This window comes from Charadrius vociferus, unplaced genomic scaffold, assembly GCF_000708025.1.
Source record: "Charadrius vociferus isolate BGI_N301 unplaced genomic scaffold, ASM70802v2 scaffold206, whole genome shotgun sequence".
NCBI classification, from domain to species: domain Eukaryota; kingdom Metazoa; phylum Chordata; class Aves; order Charadriiformes; family Charadriidae; genus Charadrius; species Charadrius vociferus.
This window is the reverse complement of record NW_009649137.1, coordinates 1,274,046-1,295,608: the sequence shown is the minus strand read 5'-3', so window position 1 is coordinate 1,295,608 and position 21,563 is coordinate 1,274,046. Positions and strand designations below refer to the sequence as shown.

At 39.2% G+C, this 21,563-nt stretch overlaps 1 protein-coding gene across 1 annotated transcript in view; it reads right to left on the bottom strand.

Moving 5' to 3' along the window:
- Positions 1–1,074: 1,074 nt before the first annotated feature.
- SYTL5 (synaptotagmin-like 5) overlaps positions 1,075–21,563 on the bottom strand; it is a 58,415-nt gene continuing 37,926 nt past the window's right edge. The window contains exons 9-17 of the mRNA XM_009888359.1: positions 18,540–18,632; positions 14,890–14,955; positions 13,777–13,955; positions 12,815–12,917; positions 9,848–10,009; positions 6,071–6,179; positions 4,572–4,707; positions 1,815–2,023; positions 1,075–1,217 (exon numbers count right to left, since the gene is read on the bottom strand). Coding sequence (XP_009886661.1) covers positions 1,075–1,217; positions 1,815–2,023; positions 4,572–4,707; positions 6,071–6,179; positions 9,848–10,009; positions 12,815–12,917; positions 13,777–13,955; positions 14,890–14,955; positions 18,540–18,632 — 1,200 coding nt within the window. The remainder of the gene's footprint in view (positions 1,218–1,814; positions 2,024–4,571; positions 4,708–6,070; positions 6,180–9,847; positions 10,010–12,814; positions 12,918–13,776; positions 13,956–14,889; positions 14,956–18,539; positions 18,633–21,563) is intronic.

Below are 21,563 nucleotides of genomic sequence, written 5' to 3'. Positions count from 1 at the left end.
AATTGGCCAAAACCCACTCTTATCATCCACTGTTAACTCACAGGGGGAGTTCAGGAGAAAAAAGTTCTACTCTGGTTAATAATTAACACGTGTGGGCACGCCTGAATGGGATCCCAGCCCATTCAGAGAAAATTCCACAGCTGCGCAAATCATTCTGTCATGTGCTTTAATCATGTCACTTTACTACACAATCTGTTGAATCAAGATCTTCACTAACTGTATCCAAACCCAGTGTGTGTCTCATCTCAGCAACTCATCAGATGGGGACAGGCATGTGAATGTATTCCCACTGTTCAATGACATCAGAAGATCTTGGCTACAGCTGTCAACCAAATGAAAAACACAGTAATACCATGTAGTTCTGGAAACGCTTTGGAGATTTGTTATGATTTATTTTCATTAGAGGCTCTTTGACTATGTTGAACCAAGTCTGCCTTTTATACAGTGCATTAAAATCACCCAGAGAATGCCAGAACACCAGTGCTGTACACCAGCTCACCTGCTGCCTGTTCCTAGTGTGCACCACAGTGCGTTGGCCTTCCGTGGTGGGCTGCTTGGTCCCAAGCCTGCATCCTGCACAGCCCAACAGGCAAACATCATAAAGAAACGTTATCCTTTATAACATTATGGCTTTTTATCTTTCAAATACTTGCCCTGCATCTGCTTGTACGGTATCACTGCTGTCTTCTAGGCCATCCTTGACCCAGAAGGAGATACACAAACCAGGCATTACTTACTAAATGACTAACTAGAGAATTTTCTCACTCTGTGCCTCCTTCCAGGCAGAGGTTTTCATCAGCTGCGCACCAGTCACCAGAAGGGACAGAGAAAGCCAGTCCGATCTCTGTACAAGGTCAACTTCTCACTGGCTTCAGGAGAAACATATTCCATACAGGAAGCCTGGGTTAAAAACGTGCGCATGAAAGTGCAGAATGCATTAAAATCTCACTCACAGCCTTAATATCCAAGGCAAAGAGCACAACCCTTCCCCACTTTCAAATGGGCGAAGTGACAAGAGTCTGAACACCACTGAAGTCAGGAGTACCTGTGGTACCCCTCAGCAGTTAAAGTCTTTCAGAGTCTGCGTTTTCCCATGCTGGATCTCAGCATTAATATCCCCTCCACAGGAGCTCCAGGACTGTCAATCATCTTCTGCCAGAGGTGTTGCTCTTCCCCTTGAGAGTCCATCCAGTCAACCTCCTTGCCATTACTTACACCTGGTAATTGCAAAAACATGAGGCATTTTGGCATATTAGCAAGCAATTACTTAATACTTGCTCATTTGCGCCAACCGTCTATAGAAAGGTGACAAGCACTTTACACTACTACCCATACAGGGAGTTACATGGAAAACAGGTAGCTCCTGGAGAGCACCAGTTCGTCGACACTCCTTTGTGGCACGTGGACAGAAGCACAGAAACCTCCCCACTTTGCACCACAAGTAACTAGGAGGAACAGCTTCACACCTCTTCCAGATCACACCATTGCCAGCAGAAAGGCTGCTGTTGGACAAAAGTACTCTCCTCCTCTTCCTCCCTGGGACACTAAGAAAAGCTTCCAAGGTGTTCCCAGTTCTTCTAGACTTTGCTGAAGCACAACTGGGCACCAAACTTTTGTGTCTCACTCAATAGAGGAAAGAACTAAACCATCTACATATTACATGTTGCCTTCTCTCCCTTTTCAATTTCCCCGAGTTTCCATACACTTTCCATATACTCGTAATATTGCTGTCCCTCATACACATATACTCACTTGCGGCAAGGAAGAAGGAGAGCAGAATAAGAAAAGCAAACACAAGTCAGGTGGGACCTTACCATTTCCAGTGCTCAAACGGACACCTCCCAGAAAAATATTACTGGAGAGTGACTCCTTGTCCCACACAGTCAGTTCTAGACAGACATTACGTATATCCCTTGAATTCAAGCCACAGAAAGCAAAGGTATGATTCCACTGGGGGTTCACACTCTTTTTTATTATGGGAGTTTTATGTTTTGTAGCTTTGCTGTCATCTGGGAGAAGGTACCTGGGAGATAAAAAAAAAAAAAGGAAGACTGAATACGTAGATGGGATGTCACATAATATTCACAAAGAATTACAAACATGTAGAGGCTCAAATAGCATCCGAACCCCGTTTCCCCACTGTTATGAAATTAAGCATATACCTGAAGTGCCTATTTTGCATTTGTGCTCCATTTGCTCTTACAGTTACAATGTCAGTCAGCACTAGTGGAAAATGAAATTAGACTTCCTTGCCCCATGCCTTGGGTCTTAACCACAACCTTTTTCTTTTGGTGAGGCTAAATACAGACAGGATCATAAAAATGTTGGCTAGAAGGGGCTTCTGGAGTCACCTAGTCCAGTCTTACTCTGAAACTAAGACAGCAGGTCCTCAAGAAAGAAAGGGACATGACTGATAAGGAGGTTAGCATTATTAATTTGCGTTGCCTAACCCCCCTATTGAGTGCAGAAACACTAAAGCTGTAAAGTCTGACAAGCTTTTCACATTTCACTTTTAGTGGTGAATGCCTTCAGTGAACCTAAGCGAACTTAATACTCTTGTTTCAAAATCAGAGGTCTGTACAAATTTTTATAGTCTGTACCTTCACCTCCTCCAGCAAAGCTAATGGAATAACTACGTGGTTGCGCATAAATACTAAAGGGACAGACATATAAACAAATTATATCACTAGACCCCGATCAGGATTCCTGTGCAGGCTTTTACTTGACAATAAACATGAGCTAGTTTACTACGGTGGGCTAACCTATGTCAAATTATCTCAAGTTAACAGTGCAGATTAGACCACTGCAGCACCTCAACTGGTTGACAGCAACTTGACTATGTGTTTAGCCATGACATATGACAGACTGACAGTCCAAGGAAAAGAGACTCCTCTTTCACTGTACTGAATAATCCATGTCAGCAACAGCAGACACCACTAATTAAAGATAGTCTGGAGAATTATTGGCCATGCATTGCTACTGCTAATATAAAAAGGCTTTGACAACATTTTCTCCCTGAAGTCTGCTGTGAGCTCCGGTGGGATCAGTCAGTCTATTTTCAGCAAAAGGAAATGCTCTCACATATACCAGCAAAAGAGAGATGGCATGGGAGAAAAAATACATAGGAAGAATAGCTCAAACTTTTTCTGCATGAAGTGTATAAGCTTAGTGCTAGTTTGAAGCACACTACAAAATCAAGTTAAATTCTCAGCTCCACCAAGGAATTAAAGGCAAGATGTTTTCTATGGTCACCATTTAGTAACAACAGCCAAACCATTACTAATGAACTAGAGCATATCTAAAAACCCAGCAATTCTGACAGCTAGCATTGAAAGCAAAAACTGGCAAAGAAAAATGTTTTAAGCTATCCATTATTTCCTAAATTTAACGTTTCAAAAGCATAACTTACACTTATGAAAAATCCAATATAATGAGGCATGCAGGAGTATGTTCATTTTATTCAAACAGAAGTATATCCCAGATGTAGCATTTTCTATATAGTCTGGATTTTGACTGTCTGACACAAAATGTTGCTTATCTAATAAAAAGGTGCATATATGTCATACTATACATATTTTTATGTACCCATGTATACACAGGAGTATAAGTGACACAAACCTTAAATTTTTCAAAATGATGCATCTTTAAAATCAAACCTGAAAGCCATCAGAGCAGAATTTTTAAACATCTTCTGCCAAAGAATATTAAATGTTAACAATGAGACACAGTTAGAGTTAAGATACTATGTTTGAAGTCAGCAACAGACTTCCTGGGAACCCTCAGGGTTTAAATGTTCTCCTTGACACAGTACTACATGCCGAAGAGCTTTCCCAATTAAGCACCAGAAAAAAATCCCCCAAAACTATTTACAGTATAAGAGAGAAAAATATTTTCTCATTTAGCATATTTACTTAAATTAAAACAGAATTTCCTAACACACATAATGAATTTTCTCTTTCTGCATGTTTCAGGTGACATCCATTAGAAAGAACCTCAGCTTGATGGAGCATGCCAGCTTTTGTAGGTGCTATTCGCAGTTTTGCAAGGAATCCAAACAGACTTATATCTTCCTGAAAACAAATTTCTTATTCAGGATGTAGTCTGGCTATTTCTCTTAGCAAAACATATGTACTGTTTCAATTTCCTTAAAATGTAAATGTCACTGTCAGATCAGGTACCATGTCCAAGTGTGAGAGCCCTGATTTACAACTTCTTGCCTTCAGAAGAGATGAATAATCACGTACTTCTCCGCTGACTCAGTGGAAGTGTTTTATTTTACCAAACGTTATATTCTATAACACATTAGTCCACTTCATACTTACGTATGAATGGTTCTGGTTCTTGATTGAGTAGTATTTCAGTATAGATGTATTTAACCACTGAGACAATTCATACCTCTCTGACCTCATCCCACAGCATTTTTCTCTTCACCATACAATTCTGAGGTGCCAGTTGCTTTTCAGGACTGACACTCCATACACATATATACAGATATATTGAAAAAAATTGGGTCAGCCAAATTATGATTCACTGCAGCCATTAAAAAAAATGGGGAGACAAAAACCACAGACCCTTTCACAAAAGTGTCAGATGTGCCTCCTGATTTCACTGCTGTTAAATTCTTTGCTTCTTTGACGAGGACTTCTAATATACCTCCAGATGGCATATGAGAGTCTCCTTTTTTTCCTTTTTTAAAGCTCTTCTTTCCTATACATAGAACAGAGTTGCAATGTCATCGTCAGGAATTATATATACACTGTGAGACTGATTTGGAAATGTAAGTCATCTTGGCTAGATTCTTTCACTCATTTCCTGCAATGGGATTAAAATACGTCTTATAAGGAGATTCTGATTCTCTATGGGTAGAGAAACTAATAAGGCAGGGGCAGAAAAATCACTCCATATTTGATAAAGAACTTGACCACGTAGTCCTTCCTAGACACAACAGGGTGCCCTAGGCAAAGCTGTTTCTGAATACAAGTATTTGTGGACTACTGTGCGGAACACAAAGAACTCCATGTCCTACCTTCTTGTCAGAATCCACTGCCACCACTGATGCTAAGGCCACAAGCTGATGCTACGTGACAAGCAAGGTATAAAACCTCCGTCCCAAAGTTTAAAATGTAAAAATACACTGCGTGTATTCCATGTGTAAGGATGCAGTGCTCCTCAGAGACTGTGACAAAGGACACGGTGTGCACTGACACACTACTGCTTTTGAACAGCAGCATGAGGATACCTGTACTTGCTACTGCTGCAGATTCTAAGAGGCTTATCAGCAGGGATCACACACACTGACTCAGGCTGAAACCATCAGTAACAAAGATCAGGAGGGATGTTAAAATGCACTAATTTAAAAAAAGAAAGCAGATAGTGTATATCTGGACTTTTCAGGCAACAATTAGCTTTCAAGAGAGAAAAGCTTGGAATTACTGCTAGTAGAGGCAATATCATCTGTCAAAAAAAAAAAAACAAAAAGAAAAAAGTCTAATACATCTATCAAATCCTAATGTTAACAAGCAATTGTGTCACTAAGACAGTGATATACCTGTGTCTGGTATATCCATGTACACTCAGGTGCTACAGAGTGATTGCTTTCATAGTTGTCTAGGTTGGAAGGGACCTTTAAGATCACTTAGTCCAACCATCAACCTAACACTGCTTAAGGATAATTAAGCATGAAGAACTAAGTCATTACGTTGGCCAGCTATACGCTGCATATAACTAACTGAACAAAGAACCCTCAGAGTATGATGTAGACAATTTATTTCTATGTGGCTGTCCTCGATCATGTTATCTAATGTCTTGATTTTTTTTTTTTAATTACGTCACAGCCACGCATCAATACTTGAGTGCACACTCCTCTTCCCTCCTCTCTCCTTAAATTCAGTGTAGGAGAAGAGGACGGAGCAGAAGAAACACACTCAAGGCTCATAATTTCCACAGATGAAGACAGCCAGTATATTTAAGTATTGTTTCAATCCTCACTAATACCATTACTTCACCCTAGGTGAGCGTTTTTAATATTCAGAGGGATGTTATTATATGCCACCATTAATGTTTGCTTTACCTTGAAACTGCCCTAGAGGAAGCATTAAGTTTCTGTCTGGGGGAATGTAACGTAAAACAACTGTCAGTTCTCCTTTATATTGAAGCCCAACATCTGTGGCAACCTCCACCTGCAAAAAAACCCAAACAGACAGAAATCCAGCTGAAGTTAAGCGTTCACCTTCTCCTTTTGATTTTAATTTTGTGGTACCCATATAGCATTTGAAACACTTCTTAAACATATCAAGACATGCCAGCCCACTCTCAGATAATTAGACATTCCAGACTGAATGCAGTCACATTTTAGAAAACTTTAGCGAATGCAAGAGCGCAGGAAAATAAAGCCACTCAGCATTAGGCACTCTTGAGCGAATATACACAGGAGAGAGATATCTAGCATGAATAAGTGAAGCATACAAACAGAAAAAAACCTTGAACTTATTTCTGGACATATAAATGGTAGCTAATTTAAGGTGACATGCAGCCCTTATTTCCCCCAATCAGGATGTTAAACCAGAATTGGTTTCCTATATTTTAGAAGAGTCATTCCTGAGTCACTCATGGAATGGAGAAGTGGGGCACCAGGGTGGCGGAAGAGAGCAGAGTCCAGCTCTGAAATAGAAAAACTTCTTGAAAACTGTTATTGCCAGTATCCTTATCCTTTTCTACACAGCTACTGTTTCTTCATCTTTTTGCTTTATAAATGTTTGAATCTTGCCCAGAAATAATGCACTCAGTACTCTTCTGAGCATCCTTGTTAAAAGAACATTAGGCCTTCCCTGACACGTGCTGAACTTCCATTTGCATCATAAGTTGAAAATTAAATTTTAAAAACAATAGATGCAATGCAAAAGGAATGCGGCATGTCAGTTTAAACTGACTTCTCCGACAAAAATAAAGGGTAGTGAAAACAAAGTCTTGTACGTTTACATTAGAGATCAGGTCTATGAAAAACTCGGGCATATGCTAACCTTGCTCAGTGATGTCCACTGATGGAGGTGGGACTACTCACATGCTTGCATTGCTGTACATGCTTCAGTGCTTAGGTTTGGGTGCAAATAAACAAATCTTCCTGTGACCCATCACAGTGACAAAGCACGTGTATAAAGAGAGTGTGCCCTGGAGTGCTAAGACACGCACACCCCAAGGTACCACACAAACTTTTAGAGAACTGCTTATAAACGAAGGTCTGTCTGATCAGTGACAGTATTTCTCTGAGATGCACTCAGCTTGTTTCCTGACTCCCCAGGATGGTAAAAATTCCACCATCAAGAGCAAACAGAACCAAAAAACCCACCAAAAAGAAATACATATGGTGATATGCATTGCCTTTCTATCACAGACTCCAGACTAAGGCACTAACCACGTTTAGTGTGTTTGTACACAAGAATGGGACAGGAAACAAAGCAATTTTAGTGATAAAGACATAGCCCTTTTGTGACTTTGAAGCACTTTTACAGCCACACAGACATTCCTGCACTGACTTTGAGAAATACAGTCCTGTTTCCATCACTGTTTGATGGTAACAGAGAACAACAAAAAAAAAAAAATTGTAGTAAAATGCTGTGGAATAATTTGCACAACATCTAAATCTTGCCAGTCAGGTATCTCACTTATAGTCTAAACTCTGTAAGCTTAGGATCAAGTTTCCCATAAAGGCAACAAGGATTATTTTTCCTGTTCTGCTGGTGGACAAGCAATGGTATAAGTTCTTACATCAGGAACAATTTGTCAGCTTCCTCCCCAAACCCACATATAACCTGGCTCTAGACTCTGCCCACTCTTTAACCACAGAATGATTTTCTCTTCTTTTTCTGATTTAACCACACTCCTCTTGAAAACAGACATTCGATGCTCGTAGAAGAAACAGGTCTTAAAGTCTCCAACCCTTTCACTAAAGCAGCTAAATGATTCATAACAAAATAAATAGAGTGCTGTAATAAAACCCAGGAAATGTTTCACTGCCATTCCTGTCTCTATCAGGCAGTTCATATGGGAGGACAGAATGTAATTTGCATGTGTATTAACCCATGCTTTTTTTTTTTTTAATTCAAGATGCAATAATTGATTTTTCAAATATATTATCCATTTTGCTGATCAATAATCTGAGCAGCATTTTAAGTTTAGAATCATTACTTGTAACAACTTAGGAGGCAGACAAGAGCAATTCTGTGTTTGCTTTCTTTGGTAAAAAAAAGCACTCGTTTAAAAATCCTTTTAATGGTTTTGGAAATAATCAGACAACACCTTCCAGCTGGAAAGGCTGCAATGCTTAGCACCTCATTACTTTTTGCCTGAGCAGGACAGCTTCAGGACTGTCTTCCTCCCCCTCATTAGGATTAAAAGAAACCACCCATCCACACACAAATCCCCAAAGACTGAAATGAGATGCCAAAGAGACTACTGCATGATAAGAAGCTCAATTTTGGACCAACACTGCATACGAACTGTGAGCAAAACAAATACTGGATGTGTATCTTTTGTTGTAGACTGGTGGGTACTAAATATGAGCAACCTCTGACACCAGCCAGAGCTATTTCAGAGATGTAGCAAATGTTTCTTCTGCTTCAGGAGCAGACCCAACAAAAGTAACTTACATGAAGCAAGCTTGTAAGGAGGACAGTATAATCCTGTGCGGGACACAGCGCTGACAGAAACACGTTTGCCATCATTAGCCACTTTCTCTTCCTGGTCTCACCTTTCCTGGACCACGAAGGAAGGGCTGCTGGTCACCCTTATTAACAAAGCTGAACTAGGAAACTGGGAATGATCTTACTTGCCACTTACAAAGTGTGAGGTGTGTAAGGGTTCAAAGAAGAGACCAATTTCCTTACGTATCTTCTGGCAAATTATTTACTAAAATATAAATTTGTGACAGTTTAGACGCAAACCCCACAAAGGGCTATACCTAGAAATTAATTATACAGTAATCTGATCCATCTCCCACCTGAGAGAAAGGCACAAATCAAACACTGCCTCCTAAAACCCTGAATATAACACTGTTTCCTTAAAAATAGTGAACACGAGCAAGCAAGTCATCTGAGTCTATTGCCACATCACTTGCAGTAAACCCCTGGATTTTTCTGCAGCAAGAAAAATACACTTTCTGAAATGGCAAGCTAAACCACTAGAATTTCTGGGGATTCTGGCTGCTGCAGGAGCAAGCAAGACAGAAGCCTTTAATCCTCTATCTTACAACAGCTCTTTGAGTCTCTTCCAAAAATAAACACCTTCGCCAAAGCAGGGGGTGCTCTAGAGAGAGAAGTCATCCTATCCTTAGCTAAGTACAATGCAAGTCCTGTTTCACAGACCGATTGATTTGCCTGCTGAGAAGCCTTATCTTGTACTTTACTAGTTAAGGTCAATAAGAGATTAATGAGTCATTTTGTCACAGCTGAAAAGTGAGAAGCACTTTGAATTGAAATAAAAAAGATCCATTTCTTTAATAAACCGTTAAGGGTTGGGTAGGGGAGAGTGGTAGAAAAGTCCTTTGGTTTACTTGCTAGTTTTAAAGAATAATCAATTTATTTACCAGGTCATTTCTCCACTGCAGTTTATTACAAGATGAACTTACACTTTATTTAAAAGGGGGGGTTGTTTAAGTAGCTAATCACATGTAAAGTTTTCATGAAGACTTTTAAACCAGTATGTTTTGAATGACTAAAGAACAAAGATAGTATTTTTATTACCGTATTAGACACCCAAAGTCACTGTTTTATAAATACGTTCCAAAGGAAAAATAACTAAGCCTTGCTAAATTTGCTTCGCAACACTTTCACTGGCCCCTGGAAACCCTTACCTTAGGCTGGAGCACAAACCACTCATCGCCCTGATTTTCGAAGTTCCAGGAATCGAATGGAATTTCCACCTCCCCAAGGAAGCTGTTGCGTCCAAATCTGTCATAGTGCCAGACAGAAAGCTGCAGGGTCCTGGTTTCTAGCTGTGTGTGACTGATGACATACTACCAACAGAAAAAGAGAAAAAGAAACTCTCAGAATAAGCATAAATAATAGTTTCCACGGAGACTTTTACAGCTCTAGCTCAGTTTCATAAAGCCCACAGCAGCTAACGAATGAAGCATGAAAGAGAGATTTGTTTTCTTTGCAAACAAGATTGATCTAGCTAGAAAGCTCATACTGTTAATGTTAAACCTAACTCTTTTCTTTGCAGTATGCATCCAATTGTAATCAATGTTACTATCGTGATTGTGTATTTGCTATATTATTTACTGGGTATTTACGACTATAAAGGAAATTATGATGCTTAAAACTATGATCCTGTTAATTCCTTACAAGCTTATGTAAAAGAAGCAGATCGACATCAAAGTTTAGTTCATAAGAAGAAACCCCACTGGTTCTTTCATGCCTAAAGAGAGTCTGCTGTGCGCTACTTCCTAGAAATAGTATCCTCTCCTTTTCAATTGTATCTTTGTAACTTACAAAAAAAAAATTCTGAAAACAAGCAAAACTGCATCTGCAAAGCATGCACAAAGCCTATCAGTCTTAGTAACCATTGTTTGTTATGAAAGCTATTAAAAAACTCCATTGAAGAAACATCATATTCTAGCAAATACACGGAAAATTATAAGCATCTGGGATTCTAGCTCTGCACACTCTGCTTTTAGTGAAAGGCCCATTAATTCCCTGAAATTCACCCTTCTCCTAGTGTTAGCTGAAGAGACCCAGATGTAATTTTTTTTTTTTTTTCCTCTTTCTTTGCTCATCAGGAACAATGTCTGGACACAGACACGTATTCTCCACAAGCTGAGACAGTCAAGTCAGTTGGCGAGCCACACAAGTAGGATACTCATATATAGATACATCTACAATTCTTAATCCTGGATGCCAAAGGCTCCACTATGAAAGATGTCATATTTAGCAACAACGGAATAAAAGTCAAAGAAGGAAGATACCGACAAATGTAATTATTTTTCTTTTCTTTTTTAGCACTAGTTACAGTTGGTACGAACAGATGTAACTCTTGCTTACTTACCCACAATTCAAGTAAGCCCTCTTTGTTACAATTTGCATTTTTAGCAAGCTGCTAGGTCCTATCCTCACTGATTTCCCTACCAGCAAACGTGTTTAGTGCTATGTTCCTTGCTAAATAGAGTCTAACACTATTTTTTTTTTTCCCAATTCAGGCAAGTCTTAACGTTACTATAAACCATTTAAAAATGAGGCTATACAAGAGGCTCTCCCTTGGCAAGCTGTCTGGCCAGACCAAGAGTGTGTAAGTCTGCAAAATGGTTTTGCAGCCAAATTAAGCCAAATATACTGGCCAGCAAACTTCTATTAGCATCTATTATAAGAAACGTATTTAAAACATCACTGAAATTACAAAAAAAAAAAATATTTCAGGAGAAACTAAAAAGAGTTTCTGGCCCCATGACAGACAGCTGGGATAATTCTCATCAACTGACAGGAAGGGGAATCCCCAGGAGCCTTGCGGTCCAGGTACCAGACAGGCAGTAACTGGCCAGAAACTCTCCCATTCCCTCCTTCACCGCAGAGCCAAGGAGGTGAATAAGCAGCTCATGAGGAGGTCAAAATAGTTCAGCCTCTGTAGTGGACATGGGCAACAGGCAAGGAAGGAAAGAACCTGGGCGCTGTACTGAAGGAACAAACCTGTCATTGTCTTTTGCAACAGAAAACAAACTTCACCACAGCTTTTTAGGAAGGCAGGTAGTGAAGCTGTTGTTCACATTTTCTTATCAAAGTCAGTTCTGCTTTAAAGCTTCCAGAAAAATTCAGATCTTACTGCAAAATATTATTTTCTCTTCAAAATTAGTTAGATGGGAAGTTTTAAGCTAGCTCTACTTCAGCATCAGTTGCTAACTTAGGGCATATGAAATATTTGAGGTGCTTTTAACGACTCTGAGCTCACGTTAGTTGGGAACATGGACAGTTGTGAAAGAGACCTATGGAAACTAACAGAAGTTTTACCTGTGTGAAATGTGTTCACCTGATTCGTGTCAATATGGACTAATGCTAGGGCCGCATGGTGAAATGTGACTTTCTGTCTTATATACCCTTGTATAACCACAGGCCTAAGAGAAATGGAGTGGTTAATGTATATAGTTTTAGCTTTTTGTAAAAGACATACTTGTGTGTTAGTTTGGACTGGTTTTGCTGTTAACCGTATGGTGTCAAGCCATAAAAATCTGGAGTCACCCTAAGGGTGAGCTGAGGAAGGCCATGCACATGCATGGAATCTGGAGACATCCTAAAGGTAAGCCAGGAAGGCCATGTGAATACGTGGAATCTGGGGTAATCCTGAAGGCAGCCAGGAAGACCACCAGATGGGAGCCAAGAAGACCCCGAAGGCATGCGCAGAAAGAGATAAGCCTACTTCTGGAATTTATTCACATAGACCCACCTTTTAAAGAATGTGTATTAGCAGAAAGGATATAAACCAGAAACAGGAACTGTACGGTGTCCGTCTCGGTAGAGCAGAGGCTCCCGATGCACCCAGCGCTGTTTGCTTGCATTTATTCATTTAATAAATTGTAAACTTAAATTGCAACCCGATTTGGGACTAAGTCATTTATCACACCTGTAAAGGGGAGAACCAAACAAAACCACTTCCTCAATGCCGAAAGCCAAAAATTACAACTCATAGGATTACTTGATGTTTTTTCTTAAATACCTTCCCTTTTGAGGCATCTCTTCCAAATTCTAATCCCCATACTGGAATACATATAGAAAACGCCTGTGAGCACAAGCAGAACATTCATCACAGCCTGCGAGAGAGACAGTGTTCTCACCTTCAGCGTTTCATTAAATTCTGGATTGGTGCTGTTACTTTTAATTTTGGTCTTGCGTTTACTTTGGCGGGACTTATCAGGCAGAAGGTATGCTTTGACATATCTGCAGATCAAGTAGTAAGTTATTAGCAGGGAATAAAGATGACCAGTTTGAGCAAGGACCTGACATTGCTGCATGAGCAACACATATGAGGAAATTAATTTTTGCAGTCTAAACAACGTCTACATGTAACAGAGAATATGTGAAACATGGAAAGGTGTGGTCTTTATCTACAAACATACCAACGTTAGTTTGATAGGATCAGAATAACAAAAGGCAGAGCTAAATTAATTTACTCATTGTCAGGAATGCAGAAAGCTTTCCTTTTTGTAGCATATGACTACTAACTGGTTACATACAACAACACATACACTGAAAAGACAAGAGAATGAAAAACTTAATACCTTACATACAATAGAATTACACATGATTAGAAACACTAATTACTACTTCCTGATGAGAGAATTTACATATTATACTGAAAATTATAATGAGAAGCTCAGCAAACATGGTCCTTACAAAGTGAATCTATGGATGCGTAAAACCAAAGTTCTCTCTGTCCCTCCCTCCAAAACATCACTCCTCTCATATACTTTAGTTTTGATTCTAGAAATAAGAAATAAATTCAGCCTCCCTATCCCTTCATATTTTTTGCCCTTTTACTATTGATCAGGTTGATAATTCAAGTAAATCTTATTGTTTCCCAAGAACAGCCACGTGTGGTCCTAATAAACATATTGAAAATGCATTTCCCACAGGGAATCCAAAATCCACCATCATCAAAATGCTGGCTTGTAGCAACTGGATGCTATGAGTTCTCAGGCTTATATCACAACCCCAGGCAACATCACTGACTACAGCGTGTGACGTGGTGGAGGACACCTCTAGCAGAGCCTAAAAGGAAACTCTTCTCTGTGCTTACGGATCGGTCCTTTGCTTCTTCTCATCTGCAACGGCCAGGTTTCTGCAACTTTTCACCAGGATGTTGAGGGCACCTGTTTTGTAGCTGTAGTTGATGTTGAGAAGGATTTCACCACTGACCTTCACGTTGCCATAGTCACCAGTTTCACTATATACACTCATCATGCTGTTAATGCTTGTCTGGAGGGAGAGAAAAAAAGGACTTAGAGTTTTAAACAAATTACTCTTTTCCAGAATCTGCTTTTTTCATACAGCTACAGCCTTGCAATATTGTCACACTTGTTACGACTTGCTAAGAAAACAGATATATCATAGAACAGAAATACCACCATTTGATGTAAAAGAGAATAAGAACTATAATTAATAAAAGCTTAAATGTCTAGACAGTCGATGGTTTTCCATGCAGGACCCAAACCTATTTATAAACATGACTAAATCTAAATTACCACCATTTAATTCATGCATGAACTGAAAAGCAGACTGGCTACATAAATTGTAAGCTCATGTAAGTTCCAAGCAGGAAAAAAGCACCTCTCCGGCTTAGCTGTCCAGCTAATTTTTACTGAATCTCATAAGACAACTGCTGCAGAACCATTAGAATAAGTTATAAGCATGTTTCCCATAATGGAGATGGTATAAATCCCTGTTTGTTTAAAGTGAAACTTACGTCTCACTAGCAATTCTAAAAGAATGAGCAAAATTCACTACCCAGCATTTCTGCAACTTTCCTAAATCCAAAAAATTTAGCAGTGATGCCAAAAATTTTCTGCTGCAACATAATATATCACCCCTCACTCTCTTTTTTTTTCACTCATACCACGCAGAGTATTGCTATGAGGATTTCTTCTTCCAACAAATTACAATTAGGAAAGAACTAAATATTTTTACAGAAAACCGGAGCAATTTGCACACTGCCAGAACCAGAAGCATTCGAGAAATGGGGTGCATGGGTTTTTTTGAGTCATTGAGCAAAACTGCTCAAAACCATATATAACCATCTAAATCCTAACACTTAGAAACCTTGCAAGACACACAGGTACAGTCTTCAACAAAAAGGGAGAAATGAGAGAGAACCCTTAAAAGTAAGCTAAGCAGAAGATTCAGGAGAACTCACAGTATCACCATCTGTTTCAGGCACATTTAAATATGTCCATTTTCTGTCAGAGCCTTCTGGGGAGTTCTTTCAAGAAGGCAGCACAAAAGATCAAGAGAAAAGAGCATTAGATAGCTACAATAAGAAAGAATAAGTGCAGTGGTAAATCTTTACCTATATAGACAGGTAAAGGAAGTTTGTATTGTAAAGCCATCGCGAGAAAGAAAGAAAAAGGTATCACCAAATCAGATAAATGCTGAGTGTTTTCCATATACTTTGAGGATTGAAGGACACATAGCTCAAGGCAAATAAATAGAAATGGAGCATCTGCCATAACAAAATAAACAAATTAAATTTTAGAACACCAACTCCACAGATTTGGATTTGTATTGGATTGTATTTAGATTTGTACTCATTTACATCTGCGTGAAGTCAGTCCTCACTTAAGCTAGTCAAAAGCTAAGCAGTCATATCTGTGCAGGATTTGCCCCTCTGTAAGAAACTGAAGTTTCTCTGTGGAGTTTGTAAGAATAGATAATAACACACACAAATGTTTAAATGTGTCACTCTCTGGGGAAAAACAAACAAACAAACAGTAATAGAATGTTTTAGGAAACACTTTCCCCCTTCTGGTTGCTAGAGCAGTATCTGGAAATATCACCAATGACCTCAAGGGAAACTACATCTTGATCTACCTCCTTCCTTATCAGCTGCGGGGAGGAAGGAAGAGCACAGTCAAGGGGAAGTGCCACACAAAAAGATTTGGTCTGTGGCAAAACTCAACTCTTGGCAAGGGGAAGTGCCACACAAAAAGATTTTCTGAAAGTCTGTGGCAAAACTCAACTCTTGAAGCACCTTGCCTAAGGGGCCTGCAAGGAAAGCTGGAGTGATAAGCAGGCCTATGTCAACATCGTAAACAAGAACAGACATGAAAAAACAGAACAAGCAATCATTATCCATGAACCTAATTTTTCACATCATGTAGGAATAATAAATGGCAAAATATAGTAGTTTTTTGTATTTCTGCTGGCCTTCTTTATTCTTCATTTAAAAAAAAAGAAAAATGCTTTTCCTTTTATTCCTTTGTACAATTAGCTGAAATTCCATGAACAGTACTGGTTAAAATTACTGGAGAATTAGCAACACACACCAACAAATGTGTCATATTTCCTCCTATTCCTAACATTCCTCAAGCTAAATTCCAGCCTTTACCATTTATGCATTTCCACCTCTAGCGTACATGAACAGGAAAATAGGTATCTTTGGACACTGTTAGTGAACTTTACGGTCCCAGTATGTGCTACAAAATGCCTAAATTATCCCTATAACAGGAAAGAAACAATTTGTGTGCCCACTTCAGAAAACAAACAAGGTTATACCAACATGAGGAGATGGATGAGTTTTTCTCTCTACTGAATCCAAATATGCTTTTTCTTGATCTTTAGATCAGTGGGCAGCAAGGGATAAAAGATGATTGGGAAAAAACCCAACAGAAAGTCCTAATAGATAAGGTCTAATATAGCCCTAAATAGATGACCTCTGACCCTAGAATTTATTCAAACACAATTCGTGAATTGCTTACAAACCACGAAGATAACACAAATTTAGTAGAAGTAGTCGATATACTTTTTTTCCCCACAGAAACTGTTCTGTGGCATTTACACTGGACATCGCATATGCTAAATGTAATGTCCTTAAGAAATCTACTCATTTTCCAGTTTCATAAGTAGTAAACAACCACCACATATGGAGGCCACAGAGCCTCATTTTAGTACCTCATTAAGGATTATGTTTGTTTTGCATCATATCTTATGGATGCAGTAAGGCACTGGAACAACTCAGTCTTACTGATGTGATGCTTCTTGACACCACCACATTAATGTGTTTAGAAGAGGAATCAGTGGAGGATGCAGGGAAAACTAAATACACAGTTCATATATTAGCTTTGTGAAAACAAAGAAAAAGACTCTGATGCTGAGCTACAGTTCCTGTTCAATGTCACTTTCCATTTCCATTTTTGCTCACTCACGTTACAGGTAGACTTCAAGGATCTTTACCCTTTGAGATATTTCTTCCTTTACCTCAAACGCTCATTGTCAGAATACCCACACTGTACTTTAAATTCTCATATTTGAAAAAAAGAAAGAAAAAGAAAGAGAAAAAACATGCAGTTAGAGCCTACTGTTCATTAATAACATTACTTCAATGTGACTTAATAGTACACAGTCATTTGACAGGTAAGTAGATGAAAAAAATCTGTGCAGTACAGAAGGCTTACAACAAGCAGAGTAAAGGCAAAAATAAGAGAGAGCAGGAGTGTTAGTAATTAGTAACACACACTTAAGGGGAATATAAAAGGAGCATGTAAAACTGACCTGGCTCTTGCGGGGAGCAGCAGTTTGCAACTTTGCCATTAACATAGCATTGCAGTGACATTAAAAATCATGTCACGATGAATACAGAGAAACAAGAGCATTGAGATGTGAGATTATCTCAATCCTACAGCAGTGGAAAAGCTGCACTCTGCTTAAGGAAAAGGTCAACGGGAAATCTACAGCAAAGGACAGAACCCAATGCACAGACAGAATGCTGCCCACAGTACACAGAGGGAAGGATCTCCAAATGCAGTTCCTCAATTAGCAGCCTAAACAGAGAAAGCACTTAAGCACCTGCAACCCTCATATCAATATTCAGAGGAAATAAAAGTAATTCTGACTATAAAATCCACGGAACCAGCAAGCACTGGAGACAATGAGTCATAGTCAACCTCGGGTAAGTGGGTCTAATTACACCAATGTCAACAGGCTACATTTGCTCAAGTCCAATTTGGTGCAAAGTGCCACAGGTCTCTGTTGTGTCTGTTTCTGTGAACTACACAAATTAGAAGGGAAAAGGGTCTGGACACGGCCAGATCTAAGATACCAAAATGCACTGACAGCAATTTTCTCAGCCCTTTTAACTCCCCAGGTAAGGCAAGCTTGGATTCAGCCGACTCCATCTCTTTGGGATCAAGAGCTTAAGTGGGCGTTCCCTGGGCCCTCCTTGCATGGGGACTAATGGGGATGCAGTCTAGGAAGAACAGTTCATTGGTTACTGTCATGGACCAAATTTTCCCTTCCCTTTTAGCACTTTTCAGTTGTGGGTGGCATAGCAATCATGTCATGAAGAAGGGGAGAAGCTGGGTTGGGGGATGGACAATGATGCCACGGAAGTGGCATGCATGCAAACATACAGACAAGCATTTGTGTCCCAAGAACCTGAATAATCAGAAGGTGGTTTGAGACAGAAGATCCCACCACAGCCTGGTTCTCTTCATTTCAAGTAAATTAAGATTAAGCGCTCCTCTGCAAAGCTGAGCAGTCACGTAACTGCAAACACCTATGGTTTTCCCTTCTTCACATGTCAGCTTGGTGGTAACCTGTGCATGTGAGGAAGTCTGCTGATGAGTACGCAAAATGGTTTTCTCTTCCCATGCACTGCGGAGAACAGCATTTTAGCTTTGAACAGCATTAAAAATATACTAGAAAAACTATCTAAATGTTAAAGGCTGTTTCTCAAGTGCAGGATGAAAGACGGTATGCTGCTGAGTGGTATGAAGCTGAACTTCTTTTTGGAGCAACGATGGTCTTCCGTAGAAGAAAAAAGCATATATTTTCTACTCAAGATCTTACTGTTGATAATCCACTCGTCAAATGTCCGCGTTTCCTTGAATAACGAGAGGCCACTATGTCATCAATATCTTCTTCTGTTTCATCCAGATAATCCTAAATGACAAATAGGCATTTTAGTCATTGTGTTCTGCTCTGTATTTGGTCAGCCTCTGTCGCTTAGTTTTGTTTCATATATTTTCCACTTTAAGACGATGGTGCAGGATGCATTCAAAATTCTACTCTCTAGAGGAATTTTGATTTACATTTTCCACATCTTTGCACAGGTATACAGCATAAGGGGAAAAGACGCTGTCAGGGTTCAGGGCTCAGTTGCTTAAGAAAAACTGAACACAAATACTTTATACCTTATTCTGGAGGCTCATACCTTTGCATGGCCAACAACTGTGCATAGAAGCAAAACCCACTTCCATGCCTACTAACAATGTCACATGAATTACCTTATTCTACTTCCATTTGCATTCAAGAATTCTGGTTTGGAATGCTTAGAGGGAGATGGCAATAATTTTTTCAATTCTTAAGAAAAGAAATGAGCGAATTAAGGTCCAATACCAGGGGCCAGGGGATCACTGACACTAGTTTACCTGAAGACATTTGTAGCCAGAAGCCATTAAGATGATTGACTTCCCGGCTACAGTCCAGGTTCCATGTTTTTATGGAACTTTTTTTTACAAGCCAGCAATCCAGTCTTCCAATTATTATTCACATTCACATCAGTCACACTCACACAAATGGACAAACAGACAATTTGCATTACACTTGCACCCTTTCACACTTTCTTTGGTGACAGGCGATGATTTCGATGATTTCGTGAACGCAATCATTAACACAGACCCATTTCCTAAGAAGCAGTGCTGAAAGCCCCAGGTTATTGTCAAACCACAGGGGAAGAAACTTGTCCTGCCATCATACACACTGAATATATTTGAAAGTAAACAAAAAACCCAGTTGATGTGCATGTTTTAAAAAGAATTAAATTCCTGTATTATTTTAATTTTTTTTTTTAAAATGGAAGAAAAATCAGTAATTGCACAGCTTCATATATGTGCTTGAGTTTTAATAAGCAAGACTGAACTGTAACATCTTTAGCTCATATACAGAAAAAAAATTCATTTTTTAAACACAGCAACAAAGTAAAATCTAAAAAGAAACTTAAAAACTGATTGATAGTCCTAATAGGACTGTTAACTTTAAGTAAAAGTTACAGGGGAAAAAAAACACCAAAAGAGCTATCATCTTATTAAGTATAGCTTGGCAATTGCAAGCGTTTCCTTAAACCTTATGGGAGGTATTTTGAAAGACTCTGCTTTTAGTTTTAATGGAAGTCAAATGTTCAACTTCCTTATATCTGCTTCGCAGCTATAAAAATCTCATTCAGTGACCTATCTCTATTGCTTAGTTGCTCTCACCCTCTTAAACTAAACAGAGAAGTACTGTATTCAAACTCAGGAGTTTCAAAGACTTCTGTGCCAATCAGGAAAAACAGAGCAGAGAAGAAATGCTGCTGGAGAGCTGAACTGTCACAGTTTATGTAAAGATCTGCAGAGCATTTGTCATTACCATGCACAAAACTAGCTGTTACATCTCTTCTTTGCTCCACTGACTGACCTGAAATAAAATCAGCTGAAAGTGATGCAAAATTGTCTATTACTACTTTCCAATTGTAACTGCATATTTAATATTGAGCAAAGGGAGATCAGGACAAGTCATTGCTCTATTTTGGACCAAAATTTACATACTGAAACAAAAATTCCTCTTAGCTTCATGTTCTTACAATGAGCCTCCTCTGCTGGTCTCTTCTCTTTCTAATCTATTCAGGGCACTGCTACCACTCCAGAGAAAAAAGGAGTTACAGATATTTTATACTCTAAGGAAAAAGTCAGTGGAAACCCAGGCACAACAGAGCTAACTATTTCAGGGAGACTGATAGAGAGCTGAATCCTTCAAAAGTAAAAACCCCAAAACCCTGAAATAAAAACAAAAAAACCACAATCCACCCCATCCTTCACTTCTACTCGCCTCGCTGACTTCAGAACTAAGATGATGTACCCAGGTTTAAAACTTGGCACAAGAATACACAACTTACTTTCTTGCCCATACAACAGGAAGAAGCAATTCTGGAAACACATCCAAAACTCGTTCCCTCACACTGTTGTATACATACCTGTGGACTTTAAAACAAATAATGTTCTATTTTTATTGCTGAATAATTACAGACAGGACAAAACAAAAGGTAAGCCAACATCTTCAGACTGGGGTGTTTCAAGTTGAGACACTCACATATTAACAGTGCTTCACAAAAGGTCCTAATGACAGCTAGCTGCCTACCAAATCTAAACCTAAAAAAAAATGGTTAACATTTAACTTATGGTCTTAATTCATTTTGCACCGCAATGCTTATGTTACTCAGGAGGTGTTACAGAACTGCAACTACATAATTGGTTAGTGTTATTAGCTTATTACAGTTAGAGCTAGTAGGACATTAATCGTATGGTCTCCAGTGGGGGTTATAAAATGCCCATCATCCTATTACTTCTAATAAAGCAGCTGAGCATGTAATGAACGCTACTTGGTCAGGAATTCAACACCCATCTCTCTAGATAAGGTGCTCACACTTGAACACAACACTAGATTTAACTGGTTCCCCACACTCATTGATAAATATGTGCTACAGTATGCAGGTTTCTGGGGGTTGTTCCTTTTCACTGTCAAGAGTAAGGCAAGTTAGAGAAGCAAAATACCCATTCAATTTTCCAGCTTATTTCTCTGTATGCGCAATGGGTTTTCCCGGATAAAGCAGAGAGCAAAGCAGCTAAAAGTCTTTTCCCACACTGTCAGCTGATAAATTCCAGCTTATCCTGTTACATACTGCATCTCCCACACCACTGTCAGCTCCCATCACCCAGAAATAAGAGAATGAAGGATCTCAGCTAGCTCCACCAGCTGGCCAGGAGAAAAGAAGGTATAACTTTTCTCAGGCTGCAGAAGCTGTTTTTATTTTCATCAGCTATCTTTCTTTGTGCCTCT